Here is a 15,865-nt window from a genome sequence, read left to right on the forward strand (position 1 = left end):
GCTTTCTATGTGCGTATGCTATGCTCGGCACACGGCAGGCGGGTAGGAGGGTAGGGGAGGGGGCGGGGCGGTGGAGTTCTCAAAAAAAGAAAACACCACAGGCACATCTGGAGGAGGACCCAAAGGCTCCTCCATCACTCCGCTCTGACCACGTCCACACACTCTGTAAGAAAGTGGGTGGTGGGGGGGGGAGAAGTTGACACACAACAGATGGGATGATTTCACTCCTTTGTCTTTCACTCTCAGTTCGCATTTGACTCGGTCCGGTCCGGCTTCAAGACTCGCGCGGCTTGGTTTTACTTGGCTCATCGGGAAGACCTGGGGATTTGCGCCAGTCGGAGAAGAAAATGTTGCCGCTCTTGGTGGTCGCCTTGGCCTGCGCCATCCGCTGCTTTTCCGTCACGGCAGATGTGTTGAGAGCAGAGGTAAGTGACGGACGCTTTTCTCCTCACTTTTCCACCGGTTGGAGAAATGGAGCCTGCCAGTATGGCTGGCGGGGATTTTCCATACGGAAAACAGATGAATGCCTTGTGCCATCAAGTGATATTTTCTGCTTCTGTCATTTTCCTTCTGCATTGTTAAGAAAGACAGCAAAGAAGTCAGAATACAGATCGGCCGAGTTGACGGAAAGTTATCTGAAATCAGATTCGCTTGGCTGTCCAACTCTGACCAAGACAATTTGGGATGCCAAGACAATCTGATCGCTCATCTTTCAAATAGTCTTAGCTCAGCGTCTTTTCTCCACGTTGATGCAAACACAGCAACGCCCTGCCCTGCGAGGTTCACCACCAAAACTAGCTAGCAATTGTCGTCTCGATGTGGACGATGTGGAAGGGAAGTGAATCATATTCTGACTCGGCCGTGCAGGATGCATGACTGACCGCTAAAAACACAGACAAAGCCGTCAATGGCACTGAGATGCGTTGCATCACTTGATGTCAGGCCGGGCGCGAGGTCACATGGCCAAACCGCAACATTCCGAGAAACGATGAGACACGCTTCCAAATCGGAAGTCAGTTTTTGGGCTTGGACGAGGGCCGCGAGCAAAATCCATCGGAACGACCTCAATCGTTTTGCATCCTTTTGAGCTGAATGGCTCCATTTCAAAATATACCGTTCGTCCCTCCGTCCAAGAATGGTCAGACAACGGAAATAAATATCACGACAAAGTGGCCCACAGTCGCTAATACTCGCCCGTCGGTCCGCCGTCACCATTTTGACCAAGGAAGACGGAGAGAAGAAGCAGAGTCAGATCTATTGAAGTACAATAAGAGTATTTGTTCTTGGTTCCGTCTGATAAAAGTGGGAAGCAGATCATCTGGCTTCATCTCGACTCCACGCTAGCATCAAAAACAGATCCTGGCCTGAACAAACTATCAAGGTGACAACCGCAACTCCCGACAAACCAGACCTGATTCTAGTTTTGCCAGATACGCCAGCCCTGCTCTTAACTAGCAAAGACCAAGCAAAGACATTGGAGTAAAAATTCCGGAGACACTTGAGTGGATTCTTATTTATTTCCCCCCCCCCCCCCTGGCACAGACAGAGGAACAACTGACTCGTTCTCAAATTGAACTTCAGCGTTATTGCCTCACAGTCCGAAACCTCGGATTCAAATCAAATAGCGGTAGCAGGTCCCCAAAAGATTCTCTCCCACCACATGTTTTAGTGTCTGCAGACACACTGCACACTCTCAGGTAGGCGTGTGTGTGTGTGTTTACCTAAAGCAGCAGCGGCGGCGGCGGCCATGTTCAAGCCTCCATAAATAGAAGCTTTGATGGCGCCTGCTCCTTCAAAGAAGGAAACAGTGGTAGCAGTCAGGTCAGGAAGCACTCAAATGTCATCCACAGCACCACTTCCTGTCCTCTATTGCAACATGGACTTGCAAAATTTGGATGGAACACCAAGAGACACATAGAGTGGGACCCCCTGGCCACCAGAAACCATTCGTTCACCTTCCCAAGCGCTTCTCCTCCTCCTCACCAGGCTCGCCATTTGCGGAGCACCCGGAGAGTCATGCAAACTCCACAGCGCCATCGAACCCGGCGCCTCTAGACTGTGAGGCAGGCGTGCTTACCGTTGCTACACCGTGCCGCCCCACTCCAAGAACCGACCTATTCATAAAAGCGACTCGTGAGATCTTAGTGAATTGAGAAGCCCGATTTAGACAAAGCTAGTGCTTCGGCATCACTCTGTTTGTTTTTGACCCATTTCTCCTAATGGCGGCGGAAGCCTTACTTTTTCAAAGAACCCATCGCACCATTGAGATGAGGAAAAGGTCCTTCAGGCCCCGATGAGCAATGACAGATCTTTTGAGCGCCGATCCAGGGAACTATGGGGAGAAGTTGATGAAGAAGATGAGGAGGAGTTGGAGGAGGAGGAGAGGAAGGGGAGTTGTCACCGTGTGTGGACATAAGCGACATGTGCCGCAACAGCAACAGGTGGTCCACCACATTTGCTCCCTTCCAAATCTGATGCTGTTGCAGACGATTTGAGGCCAATTCTCTTTGGAAAAATGCCCGTGGCTCTCATCAGTCCAAATAACCAGTGGAATCCTTTGACCCACTAAGAGCGGACGGACGGACGAACGGACGGACGGACTCTGTGACTTGTGCAACATCTGTGAGTTGCCAAAGTCCAGACAGACTCCAAGGTCACGCGCGGTGACTCATTTCTTCCTCAGTTTGGATTCGGCGCCGACTCACGCCCGCCTCGCACATGTTCGGCACCTCGGCCGTCTGCGCGGTCCAGCAGATGCGCGATACGCTGGGAACCGGACCGATGGGCTTTTGACAATCTTTCTTCTTCTGACCGGAAAGGCCTGGCTTCAGCAATACGGCTACCTGCCCCCCGGCGACGTCCGAGCGCAGGCCCTGCGCTCGCCCCGCTCGGTGGAGACGGCCGTCGCGGCCATGCAGAGGTTCTACGGCTTGACCGTCACCGGCTCCATCGACACCAACACCTTAACGTGAGTCTTGAGAAGGCCCCCGTGACAACGTCCGTGCAAATCCTACCACTTTTTGCTTTGACCGTCGCCAGGGCGATGAGCCGTCCACGATGCGGAGTTCCGGATAAATTTGGGGCGGAGCTCAAAAGTAACCTGAGGAGAAAGCGCTACGCGGTGCAAGGATTGAAGTGGGACAAGTCGGAGGTGACTTTCAGGTCAGGACTGAAGCCGCCGCCGCCGCGCTTCTCGGTGGTCCGCATCCGCTCTGACCAGGTCCGAATTTGTCTCTCTGCTCGCAGTATCGAGAATTACACGCCAAAAGTGGGCGAGCGCGCCACCCACGAGGCCATCCGGAAGGCCTTCAAAGTGTGGGAGGACGCCATCCCGCTCACTTTCAGGGAGATTCCGTACAGCCACATCCGGGGCAAGGTGGACAAATACGCCGACATCATGCTCTCCTTCTCGGAGGGCTTCCACGGCGACAGCACCCCCTTTGATGGCGAAGGCGGCTTCCTGGCTCACGCCTACTTCCCCGGTCAGGGGATGGGCGGGGACACGCATTTTGACCTCGCCGAGCCCTGGACGACGGGGAACGTGGACCAGGGCGGTAAGCTAAAGGCTAACGTCCTCTGGGACTTCTCTCGCTAGAAATTATCAGTCGTTTGTCTCCGCAAAGGGAACGACGTTTTCCTGGTGGCCGTCCATGAGCTAGGTCACGCTCTGGGTCTGGAGCACTCCAACAGCCCCTCTGCCATCATGGCGCCCTTCTATCAGTGGATGGACACTGACAACTTCCAGCTTCCGGATGACGACCACAGAGGCATCCAAGCCATTTATGGTACGTGACGGCGATGGCGGCGGTGTCACCGGAATACAACCCATGATGAACCATTCTCCCGCAGGGACCGAGACAGGCGGTCCTCCTCCGCCGCCCAGACCCACAAAGTCGTCCAACCCCAAGAGACCAGAACACGGTCCGGACATCTGCGAGGGACACTTTGACACCATCGCCATTCTCAGAGGCGAAAAGTTTGTCTTCAAGGTATTATCCGTCGCCGCTCCCTGCGCATGTGTGTGGAAAACCTTACTGTGGGTTTCACGGCTGTTGGGGAACTTTCCAGGACCAGTGGTTTTGGCGCGTGCGCAACAACAAGGTGCTTCCGGGCTACCCGATGGCCATCGCTCACTTCTGGAAGGGCCTGCCTTCCAACATCAACGCCGCGTACGAGCGGAACGATGGCAAATTTGTCTTCTTCAAGGGTAAGCTCTGCGGGCCGTGGATTTCCGACCTACGGCTGGGCTAGCAGGCCGAGTTCTGTCTCCAGGACCCAGGTTGCCTACCCGTAATGGGGTCACCAAGTCTGGTCCTGGAGGGAGGGCCCCTATCCAGCAACACACCTGATTCAAATCATCAGGATGCCTTTCTGGAGCTTGCTGAGGAATCAGGTGTGTTGTAGTGGGGCGCCTCCTAAAACAGGCTGGATAGAGGACCCTGACCTGTTGGTGAGCCCTGCGGCCGCTAAAGTTGCACAATGGACCGAATTTGATTTTCGGCTCAGGATGTTCGAAAATGTTCCGTTCTTTACCGCCGGAGGTTTGGCCTTTGGAAGACGGACGGCCAATTGCACCTGTCCAATTTTCCCTGGTCGACTTCACCGTCAGGCCATGTGGCTCGCTAGAGTACCTTTCCGTATGGCGCTTGAGCCAGACGTCACCATGTCCTTCCTGCGCCTGATATGACCCAGTGGTATCTTGACTCAACAGGTGACAAGTACTGGGTCTTCAGCGAGTCCACAATGGATAAGGACTCTCCCAAGAGCCTCCGAGACATGGGGAGCGGTCTGCCGCAAGATAGAATGGACGCGGCGCTCTTCTACACCCCCACGGGCCAGACCTACTTCTTCAGGGGCACAAAGTGAGTTTGCACATCCCTTTTTTTTTCAGTCGTCCGATGCTCATTGACACGGAGGCCGTCGGCAGGTACTACCGCTTCGACGAGAGGACTCGCACAGTGGACAGCGGCTACCCCAAGCCCATCAGCACGTGGAGCGGCGCCCCGGACAACATCAAGGCGGCCATCATGAGCGAGGACGGCTGTGAGTAGCCTCAAAGTCAAAGGCGAGCGCCTGTCAAACGAGTGACCGAGTCGCCTTTCCCGCAGCGTACACCTACTTCTACAAAGCCAACAAGTATTGGAAGTTCAACAACCAGTACATGAAAGTGGAGTCGGGCTACCCCAAGTCTGCGCTGAGCCACTGGATGGGCTGCGAGGGGGAGGAGCCCAAGAAGGGTCGCAAAGAGGAAGTGATCATCCTGGAGGTGGACGAGGCCGGGGGCGGCGTCGGGCCGGCGGCCGTGGTGATCCCGCTCCTCCTCTTGGTCCTGGTGGTGGTCACCCTGGGGGCGCTGTTGTTCTTCAGGAAATACGGCACGCCCCGCCGCCTCCTCTACTGCCAGAGGTCACTTCTGGACAAGGTCTAGGCAGCGGCTACCCACGGACTACCGCAGAGCGACCCGAACAGGAGCGAGCAAGGGCCAGTTGGAGGTGGAAACCGAGAGACGGAACGGCGCAAGCACTGACGAGAGACAGACGGATGGACGCTCGGTCCAAACATTTGGGGGGGTTCCACGTAGAAACCAAAACCCGCTGTATTTCTATGCTATCTATTTACATTAAGAACAGAAAAACAAACAACAAACAATGACTTCCTAGATCTCTTGCTCATATTCCTTTTTTTTTTTTTTTTTTTTGAACGCCCTGAGATACACTACTCCCAAAAAGTTTGGGATTTGGAGTTGATGAATGCACAATAAGTCAAGTTGTTTCGACTCGACACGTGGCAGGTTTGAAACAGACGTCGCTGCGAGAGGGAAGCGGCCGCCGAGCTTCGTTCGGGTTTAATCGGTAGCTCGCTAACAAACAAATGCGTGGATCACCCGGCGGCTCGGAAGCCAAGGCAGCTATCCGCAAAGTCCAATTAGGTCCGCCTCCAAAGGTGCCTTTTCACTTGATCCTGACTTGTTTGGGAGTAGTGTTTGCTTAGTGGACGAGTTTGGCCCAACTGCAGTTTGATTGCAAGCCATCCAAATCCACGCCACAGTTGCCAAAGACATTGCAGATAACCGCAGGGATGCATCTTTTCCACATTTTGCGTTGTTGTTGTTTTTCTCTTTCCGCACAAGTTAAGGTGGGACGAGTCGGGTCGGTCCGACAATTTGGTTCTCTCCGTCTCTGCACAGAGACGGGACGGGGATCAGCAGACAACAATACGGTGCAATCAGTATTAAGGCATTTCTAATTTTTCTTCTTCCTTGTAAATGATGGCTCGCTGCATTGGTGTTATTATTTTTCTTCCAAGTACGTACGTACGTTGTCATCGTTGGCTATTTGGTTTGCGTGTGTTCATTGTCAATTACGAGTCCTGCTGGACAGAGGCGCAGCGTGACAATGATGGAGCAAGTAAGCAACAATCTGGCTTTGCTGATTGTTAGTGCAAACCTTTTCCCCAGACATTAGCTGGTGATCATCCATGCTATTGATGAACACATGGGGCTGAGTTTCTTCAAAGCAAAATCAAAAGTGATTCGGAATGACCATACTGATATTTATAATGAGTGTATCAATAAAAGCCAACGAGCTTGTCCATGTGCCTTTTTATTCTTTGGCATCTGCTCTCCCCGCTGAGGAGAATACTGATGAGTCGGACATTTCGTGTTTTTATTTTGTGCTGACACACTGTTTCTCAGTCTGGCGTCTGCGTGCCTTGGTGGGAAGCGCCTACTTGCAATTCAACCTGGATTCTTCTTTTTTTTTGGTTCGGTGACCTACATAGTGGCTGGCACCCCTGAGCTCGGTTTTCCCACTCTGGAAAACATCTGGTAAAAAAAAAAAAGACGGCCTCCTAAGCGCTCTGACCCACATTGTATCTGGAAAGTATTCCAAAATGAATTTGTTTCAGCCGACACAATGAGGTCAAAGTTGAGCGCTGTGAATACTTCCACTTTAATATGAACACACACTGTCACGTGCTTCCTGTGTTGTCCGCTCGCTCATCGGCCTTCGAGCAAACACAAAAGCCAAACATCTGCTTCTCATTTCCTCAAAAGCAAAACAAGGCGGGGGAGAATAAAGAGAGGGAGGGGGGGGGGGCTAGTGGGCTTCCCACTCTACTCGACAGCTCAGCACAAGCAGCAGCAGCAGCATTGGTGGCGGGCTTACCTCTTTGGAGAAAACAATTCCCATTGCATCCCATTCCACACTGCTGAGCTGACTGCAAAAATCAGCACTCTGGCATCTGGTGCAATGTGAGGTGTTCAGAATGCCACGACAACTCACGATTGATTGACTATGGACTGCTTTGACGATGCCGCGGGGCTCGGGTAGAGCCAAAAGTTGTCGGTCCATCAAACGAGTGTCTGCATTCATTTAACTCCTTGAACATAATTGCAGAAATTCTTATTTATTCATCCATACGCATTTAACTCCTCAAATATTTGGTTCATTTATTGTCAAGCAAAAAATGAGTCAAGAAATTCCAACGACTACACATTACAGTGTTTTCTAACGATTTTATTTTTTAGCTTTAACAAATTAGCTTTTTATGGCATCATTTTACAAGCGTACGAGTTCTATATCTCGATGTAAAATGGGAGTTCAACAACTGATGATGACCAAAAAGGTCAAATGTTTGCATGGTCGTATTCGATGATGGAGTGGATTGTACATGGCCCCCAGGAGATATTTTGCACGGTGGCTGAAACCCACCTACCTCCCTTTGCACAGAAAGAAAACAAAATGGCGCTTGAGCCTTCCGATCGATCTTCACTGAAGAAATACTGCCCTCCAGTGGATGACGCAAAAATTAGCCCAAACTGGGTCGACTTGACTTTTGACAGTAACATTGGGGCTGTTATTTACCACGATAGGCTCTTCCTAACTGTGAGCATCCTTCTTCTTTAGAAGCTTCCCTTTAGGCTTCAGCAGCAGAGACTTTCGGCGCTCCTCAATTCTTTCCGCTTCTTCTTCCCTTTCCAGCCACGACTCGATCCCTCGATCCATCTCGGAACTGAGCATCACGATGCGCCTCTGTGAAAGAGAGACGTTTAATGAAGTCAATAATTGAAAAAAATATATATATATAATTATATTTATAATAAGAACTAATAATTAATAATAAATATAATTATAATAATTAATAAAAATAATGAAAATAATTCAATGATAATAATGCTTACTGCCATTTCTTCCCTCTCTCCCCTTCTCCTCAACATGCCCTTCATGGGCGGTGCTGCCCTGCCATCTGCAAACCAACGCAATGACAATTAAAACCCCCAGTGGACTTTATACTGGGCCTGATTGAGACCCACGGCATTACGGTGACTACCTGCAAAAGACCAATCGGGTAGATCTGTTAGAGGTCCATATTCGCTGCCACTGCGTGCAAGTCCGTGTCTAAACAACAAATATCATCGCGTATTGTCACAAGCTCAATGGGACACCATTTGAGTCTCAGCTTACTCTTTCCTCCACTTTCCTCCCCCTTGAGCTCCCGGCGTCGTGCTGAACCACCGGCAGGAGTGTCTGAACGCTGCACACACACTCACAAAAAGTACGAACATATCATACAAGTTCGGCGAACTTACGCTGGGCAGTTAGCATTAGCTGCTGGACAGGGTTAGCATTAGCTGCTGGACACGGTTAGCGTTAGCTGCCGGACGCAGTTAGCGTTAGCTTCCGGACACAGTTAGCATTAGCTGCTGGACGCGTCGTGTTTGCCGGCGAGGGAGAGTCATTATTGTTATGTTAAAACGAAACGTGACTGGAAAAACAAAGTATTTCAACGGTAGTTTAAAAAAAATCCGTGTCTCACCGGAGAAACACAGCATCCTTACGGGAGACGCCATCTTGCCTGCAGTTGCAACAAATGACCGCTTGGACACAAGGGACGGGGCAATGAGAACAAACGGCCGCAAGATGACGCTATAAACTCTCGCTCGGTTTTCTCCGCCTGAGCTTCAATGTAAACATTTGATGAGTGTATTCAAAGCGTCTTTTGTCCGTCCAAACTTCAATCTTTCTCAATTTAAACCATCCAGCGTCAGAAATGGGCGACTTTAAATTTCCAGAATCAAATCCAACATGAATGCATTTGGGTGGAGTATTATTATTTTATTTTCAATCACTCCTCATGACTTCACCGATTAAAGAAATGCACATTCAACCACGCACTTTTGCCCTAAATTTGCTGAAGATAGATGGATTCGTGCTTCTTATTCCACAAATGCAATGTCGGAATAAGCATTTTAGAACAATGCTGTTACATATTTTGCCACGAGTTCACATCTATGAATCCTCAGAGCGTAGGCCTTATGTCATTTAATTTGCTTTTAATTGTGGCTGTTATTGTGTTGCTTGAGTTTTTGCATTGTATTAATGTTGGTGGTGGTGGTGAGGGCATTTCGAAACAGTGGAGCCAGGAGAAACGCTTTTGTTTTAATATTATAAATGACAAAAGAAAAATAAAGCACCGTCGGAAATATATTGAATGAGCAAAAGTGGAGGTCAAATTGTATTTTTGGAAGGGCTAACCAACGTCAATAACTAGGTTGCAAAGTATTGAAAACCTGCGCATGGTGTTGTTTGGAACGACTGCGACACTTAAGCCCAGAAGAATTCCTCTGTTAGCTTTTCAGACAAGTTGCCACTCGCAAGCCCAGGCGAGGCGAACGCTCGGAGCGAGAGTGCTCGGGAAGGCCGACGGCGGCGGGGGGGACTCCGGGGTGAAGGGCTCCGTCTCTCTCCGGAGACCGCCTCACTCCGACCGTGTGCCTCCGCACATTCCACAGGCTGCTGGTACAATCAAATAGTGCCGTCCAAAGAAAGCGCGGACTCGGTTCTTTTAAGCTCTACTCCGCGTGAAATGAAGTCGGAAAGCGGGATGTGATACAACGCTACAAATCTAGAATTCGCATGAAATCGTATGAGGTGTTCCGGTTACCGGAGGGATCGGGGGGGGGGGGGTGCGAAGAAGGGGGCATGTAACAAGTCGCCACCGTTGACTGATAAAGGAAACGAGTGAAAAATCAAGCTAGACAGGGACGGAACGAACGCCTCACCGACTTGCCTTCAAAATAAAACGTATAGCGCCATGGTCTGGTTGAATTCAAAAGAAGTGAAATGAAGGAGCTTTAGCTTTGAAAATCCCTAGCCGGAACAAGGTTACTAAGTCATAGCCAACATTACTTTTCTTTTTTTTTAAAAAGAGAGGGGGAGGTAAGTCATTATTTAGGGGAAGAAAGAAAAAGAAAGAAAGTTGTCGACCGTGCAATGCACTCTGGGAGGGATTTTATTTATACCGACTAGGTCTTTTGAGACGGAAACGAGTCGGTAGAACAGAGCTCTCCTTGTCTTTCCGAATTTCTCCGCTACCGGACGCGTTGGAGCGATGCGTCCGTTTTCTGTGGACTACTAGTGCGGTTTTTTGTTTTGGTTTTATCCCTGGGATGAATGGCAGGAGTCGGCTGAGTCGTGCACGGGCGGAACTTGACTATCATTGTTTTGCAAGCCAATGAAAGAAAGTACCTTTTGCCAGCAGCCCATTGAGACAAAAGTAGATTTGTGCAAGACTTGGGGACGATGCAGATGTGGAGCCACGCGAGGGTCCACAAAGAAGGCCCTCCTTCCCTCCCTCCCTGCGTCCACCCACCACCACCACTCGAAGTGTCCTGGATGTGCGCTTCTTCAGACTAGTCCAATTGAGCCGAGCGACCTGCGCCTGTGGGGTGTCCGTCCACATGATGGCAAAGTAAGGATCAAGTCATGTCTTGAGTCTCCTCTGCGCCTCCTTTGCTCTTATTTATTTAGCTATTTATTTCTTGCAGTAAACCAATTGAAGAGTAGTCATTTCTGAGCACCGTTTGAGCATTCAAGAAGTGTAGCCATTCGGGAAAAGTCGCCATGGATCGGCCGATAAGCAAGTTGCTGGAGAAGCTGAAGCTCACAGACTCGGGTAGCGTTAGGTTCAACAGCTCCAAGAAAAAACACGAGCCGGCGGCGAACGCCAACAGCGGCAACGGCGGCGGCGCCGGCGGCGCCGGCGGTCTGTCGCCCTCTCCCCAGCCGTCGACCGCGCAGGCGGATGGAGAACAAGCGCCTCACCCTTCCACCTTGGCTCCGCTCAGGCGTCGCTCCCCCCAGCAAAGGGCTTCGTGTTATCTGGGAGAAGGCCTGGATTCCCACCTGAGGCGAGAGTCCGGCCCGGGCCCCGAGTGCGACGCACCGAGGGGTCACAAGGTGTCGCTGAACCAGCGCCGCTACTCCCTGGAGCTCCAGCAACTGGTCCGAAGGCAGCAGCTCCTATCTGAACCGCCGCCTCCTCCGTACCCCGCCGCCGGCGCCGCCGCGGGTTACGGGTCAGCTCCCAGAGGCACGACGGGCGAGACGGGCTACCTTCCGGAACTGGAGCGGCACAAGCGGCTTTCCCTCCAGGAGGCGTTGTTCTACAAACGCCTGAGCACAGGCAGCGAGGTGTGGGACAGCCCGAGACCGGCGTCCCTGTCCCACTCATCGCAGCGCCCGGCCGACGCTTTCTTCTACTCCCCGGGACCCGCCCTGAGTCCGTGCTCGTCCTTCAGCCTCCAGGAGTCGGTGCTGGTCAGCCCCCGGTCCAGCTTCGCCTCCAGCACGGCCAGCGGAGGCGGCGGAGGGGGCGGCGGCGGCGGCAGCCCCATGGGCAGCCGCTGCAGCAGCAACCGAACCAGCGGGATCAGCCTGGGCTACGACTCCCGCTACTCCATCCCGGCGCAGCAGCAGCAGCTGCAGCAGTCTCCCTCGTCGCAGACGGGGCCCGTCTACGCAAGGACCCCCGTGGAGGCCTGGACTCAATACCTGGACAGCGGCATGCGTCAGGGCGTCTACGACGGCCGACACTCCTACCCGCCGGCGGTGGGAAGTCCGGCCGCGGCGTGTTACCGGGCGGGCCCCGAGTGGTGGGACGAGCAGCGGCCGGCGGGGGCCAGAGGCAAAGAAGGGGATGCGGCGCTAGGCGGCGGGAAGAGCCGCCACTCCGACCTGCCCGGCACGCGCTACCAAGAAGAGCTGACCCGGCTTCTTCTGAGAGACGCAGCTCTGGAAGGCGCCGGGGGTCTTTTGGAGGGCTTGATGTTGAAAGAACAGTCTGCGGCGGCCACCAAGGCTCAGGAGGATCTGGGGCCCGCCGCTGGACGAGACGCCGTTGAGAACCGGCAGGAGTTTTTTGGTAAGACAACTTGACGTTTCACCTTGCTCAACATTATCCCAAACGTGATCAGATGCCAACGTGAACTCGAGTCAAATGTGGCTTCTTTTCAGAAGACCCTGAGTACTCTTTGAAACTGAGTCCCAATACTAAAATGTCCATGAAAGGGCTTCCTTTTTGAGGCAGACGATGATTTCGGCCGCCGCACAATAGTGGCGCCTGCTGTCCAGGACTACTTCGTGGTTTCTGGGGGGGGGTGTTGCCCTGAAGTTTCGGCACCCTCTGGGAGTAAGGCCGTTATCGTCCCGAGTCGGATACCTGCTATCGGTACCTCGCACGTTCCTACCTGGAATCGATCGGTAAGGCGGGCGAGCAAGTCGGCAGGCCGTCAGGAAGGCAGGCAGGCAGGCGGAGGGACAGAAAACAAGACAAAGCAGAAGAACGCGCACGGGAGCTGCTGTCTCAACAACAGTAAGCGTCTCACGGTGACAGCCGGGACCACGAGACCGGTCGGTCCCCGGCGCAAGGGTTGCCCTCATTTTTCTTATTCCGCGGTGCTCTCCGAACCTGCCGGGACACGCAGACGTGTTTTCAAAGCGGATCCGGACAAGTCGGGGACAGGCCCGTCCCGTGCCGTACCGTGTGTTGTTGCGTTGATGGACGTGAAACTTTCTCGAAGCTTGGCTTGATGCATGCTGGCCATCAACTGTTGAAAATAACACTCTGGGAGAAAATTGCACGCTTGGGCTATAAACGTCGGCCACGACTGTGAGTCACACCAGGCTCACACTGTCTTTGTGTGTGTTACGGTGGCTTGATGCGTGTGCGTGTGTGTGCATGCGGGCGCCGTTTTTTTGTGCAGGGCGTGTTTTCCTGCGGTGACTGCAGGGCACAGTGAGCTGTGTGTGTGTGTGCGGACGCAGGCAGGGGCGCTGTGTGCTGCAGCCTGTTTTTCTTCTCAGGTATGCGTTCCCTCAGGGGACGTGCAGCGGCAAAGCGCGTCGCCAATTGGCAAGAAATATGAGCCTCGCCTTTCGGCATCTGGCCGGCAAAAGCACCAGTGAGGGAGGGAGGGAGCTTGGGAGGGAGGGCTGGCTCTCCCTGGCAAAGGTGTGATGGGGCGGCGGCACGGCCACCTCCCCGTTTCACATCCGATTCGGCGGGCTCCCTTGTGACATCTCGCCCATTGTGTGTGGGCTTGACACATTTTCCGAGTAAAGATTTCAAAGTGGCGTTTACGGAGGCCCAACAGCCCGGGGCCGCCACGTGACAGTCTTTCTAAATGTTTGTAGGTCCAGCGTGGGCTGGTTCTGGTGAACAGGCAAGACAACAAAATGGCTCGGGTCCCCTTTCTCATGTCAAGAGTCTGTTTGTCTTTTTCCAGACGCTGGCAATATTGAGCGGTGCGCGCAGGAATGCTTCGTTTCGTTTGCGTGGCACTCCCTCGGCCACATGAAAAAAAAAAAAAAAACATGCGGGCAGATCCCGGAATAGATCACAGCGAATGGGTCGGAGCGGGCCACCGCAGCGCTCGGACCGCCTAACTGCTTTTCCTTCAATTTGAAAAGCAGGCAAATGGAGTAGTAAATGCGGGCGGGCGGACTGAGCTATTTCGCGGGCCGCTGCTTTGCGATCCCGGTGGAGTGGCACCGTTTTGCCGCTTGGCTGCGTGGGTCTTCTTTTTTCTTTTTTTGTCTTCACGGGAAGTGTTGGAATTTCCCTTTTATGTCAGCAGTGTCAAATCAAACGGTGTGAAACCCCCACCGGTGCCGGCAAAGGCAAATCCCGCCCCTGGCCTCAAAGGTCCTGATTCCTATCCTGTGTGTGTGTGTGTGTGTCTCTCCCTCCCTTCCTCCCCCTCCCTCCCTCCACTAGGGACTTGCATCAAGTGCGGTAAAGGCGTGTACGGAGTGGACAACGCCTGCCAGGCTCTGGACAGCCTTTATCACACGCGCTGCTTCACCTGCGTGTCCTGCGGTGAGGAAACAAGCCAAGCCAAGCAAAGTGACGATTGAAAATCCGGCAACTGCAAAATGGATTTGAGACTGCTTTGTTTCGGCAGGACGGGCCTTGAGAAACAAGGACTTCTACAACGTCAACGGCTCGGTGTACTGCAAAGAAGATTATATGGTGAGAGGGCTTTGCCTTTTTTCTTTTTCTCTCTCTCGAGTCCTCATGGCTTTTCTTGTACTCTGCAGTTTTCGGGATTCCAGGCCGCTGCCGAGAAGTGCAGCGTGTGCGGCCACCTCATTCTGGAGCAGGTGAGGTGCCCAGCGCCTTCTCATCAGGCTTAGAGGCTCCCTCTAAAAGTTGCGCTTGCGGCCTCAGATCCTGCAGGCGCTGGGGAACTCCTACCACCCCGGCTGCTTCCGCTGCGTGGTGTGCACCAAGGCGCTGGACGGGGTCCCCTTCACCGTGGACCAGCACAGCAACGTCTACTGCGTGGCCGACTACAACAAGTATAAGAAGCGTCGGGCGCGCCGTTGCGCAACATTTGGCGGGGTACTAAACCTTTCTGGTCCGTCTTTTCCCTCACCCCTGCAGGACCTTTGCCCCAAAGTGTGCCGCCTGTTTGCAGCCCATCTTACCCACTGAGGTGAGGCCCACCATGCTATTGCAAGGTGCTTTCGTTTTTTCATTCTCTCTCCTTTCTTTCTTTCTTTCCTTCTTTCTTTCTTTCTTTCTTTCTTTCTTTCTTTCTTTCTTTCTTTCTTTCTTTCTTTCTTTCTTTCTTTCTTTCTTTCTTTCTTTCTTTCTTTCTTTCTTTCTTTCTTTCTTTCTTTCTTTCTTTCTTTCTTTCTTTCTTTCTTTCTTTCTTTCTTTCTTTCTTCCTTCCATCCTTCCTTCCTTCCAATGGGAGCTGCTTTCTTTTGTTTGTTCTCTCTCCTGTCCTCCCTCGCTTCTTTCCAGTGGGAAAAATCTCCAATGACTTTTTTTTTTTTTTTTTTTATCAATCCAACTCCCACACACTTTGGCGTTTGATTCCTCCTGAAATTGTTTTGCAGGGCAGCGAGGAGATCCTCAGGGTCGTGTCCATGAACAACGACTACCATTTTGAGTGTTACCACTGCGAGGTGAGTGATGCCCTACCTCCCTCCCTCCCTCCCTCCCTCCGGCCCGCCTTTTGTTTGCGCAAGGCGACATGAGCGAGCGTGTGCGTTCCTTATCAGGAGTGCGGCAAGCAGCTCTCGGATAAGTCCGGCTCGCAGTGCTTCCCGCTGGACTCTCATCTGCTCTGCCACCCGTGTCACATGGGCCGCGTGTGCGGCACGGCCGCCGCCGCCGCCATTGCTGCCGCCGCCGCGCACAACTGAGGGATGTGTTGCGGAACTGCTGATTGGAAGACATTCCCGCGTCGCCTCGCCGCCAACTCCTGGACGCCGTTCCCCCTGGCCTGCTCTGCTGTTGCTGGTTTGCCTTTCTGCTCAGACACAATGAAAAAGGGAAGGCAAAGGCCACTGCTGCTCATTTGCTGCAGAAGAACAAAAGGATCCTGCTTACCTGTACATATTTTCTTAGCAAACGTTTTGCACTTGAAGAGCTTTTGTTTGGGCACCAAATTGGAGGACTGTCATTTTTCTATGCTGTAATAACACCTTAGAGTTAATAAGACTGCTTTGTGGTTGTACATTTCAGAGTTCATATAAAAGCTCCTCCGAGAGAGAGCGTGAGGGAGGCCCAA

At 52.6% G+C, this 15,865-nt stretch overlaps 3 protein-coding genes across 8 annotated transcripts; 2 read left to right on the forward strand and 1 right to left on the reverse strand.

Annotated features, from left to right (window-relative positions):
• The first annotated feature begins 171 nt into the window (after nt 1-171).
• mmp14a (matrix metallopeptidase 14a (membrane-inserted)) lies at nt 172-6,591 on the forward strand. The gene is made up of 10 exons (XM_061277572.1): nt 172-425; nt 2,820-2,968; nt 3,040-3,162; nt 3,247-3,554; nt 3,624-3,785; nt 3,850-3,989; nt 4,069-4,207; nt 4,712-4,862; nt 4,928-5,043; nt 5,109-6,591. Exons 1-10 carry the CDS (start codon nt 348-350, stop codon nt 5,426-5,428), a joined length of 1,686 nt encoding a protein of 561 aa, XP_061133556.1. The 5' UTR covers nt 172-347; the 3' UTR covers nt 5,429-6,591.
• Nucleotides 5,709-8,949, reverse strand: mrpl52 (mitochondrial ribosomal protein L52). 6 transcript variants are annotated; one of them, XR_009714383.1, is made up of 8 exons: nt 8,818-8,949; nt 8,466-8,535; nt 8,332-8,399; nt 8,183-8,247; nt 7,866-8,033; nt 7,284-7,380; nt 7,167-7,218; nt 5,709-6,823 (listed from the first exon to the last, which is right to left on the reverse strand). XR_009714383.1 is itself a non-coding variant. In XM_061277852.1 (6 exons), exons 1-5 carry the CDS (start codon nt 8,849-8,851, stop codon nt 7,881-7,883), a joined length of 390 nt encoding a protein of 129 aa, XP_061133836.1. In that variant the 5' UTR covers nt 8,852-8,949; the 3' UTR covers nt 5,709-7,377; nt 7,866-7,880. The 6 variants fall into 6 exon arrangements, 3 of the variants coding, with proteins under 3 accessions (XP_061133836.1, XP_061133817.1, XP_061133808.1); XR_009714382.1 differs by having other exon boundaries at nt 5,709-7,218; XR_009714381.1 differs by having other exon boundaries at nt 7,167-7,380.
• A 1,239-nt stretch (nt 8,950-10,188) lies between these two features.
• Nucleotides 10,189-15,795, forward strand: ajuba (ajuba LIM protein). The gene is made up of 9 exons (XM_061277568.1): nt 10,189-10,752; nt 10,829-12,204; nt 14,059-14,160; nt 14,246-14,313; nt 14,382-14,444; nt 14,512-14,642; nt 14,728-14,779; nt 15,189-15,257; nt 15,354-15,795. The coding sequence occupies exons 2-9, from the start codon at nt 10,905-10,907 to the stop codon at nt 15,495-15,497; spliced, it is 1,929 nt and encodes a 642-aa protein (XP_061133552.1). The 5' UTR covers nt 10,189-10,752; nt 10,829-10,904; the 3' UTR covers nt 15,498-15,795.
• Nucleotides 15,796-15,865: the final 70 nt, after the last annotated feature.

The sequence above is a fragment of the Syngnathus typhle genome, linkage group LG1 (genome assembly GCF_033458585.1).
Source record: "Syngnathus typhle isolate RoL2023-S1 ecotype Sweden linkage group LG1, RoL_Styp_1.0, whole genome shotgun sequence".
Taxonomy (NCBI): Eukaryota; Metazoa; Chordata; class Actinopteri; order Syngnathiformes; family Syngnathidae; genus Syngnathus; species Syngnathus typhle.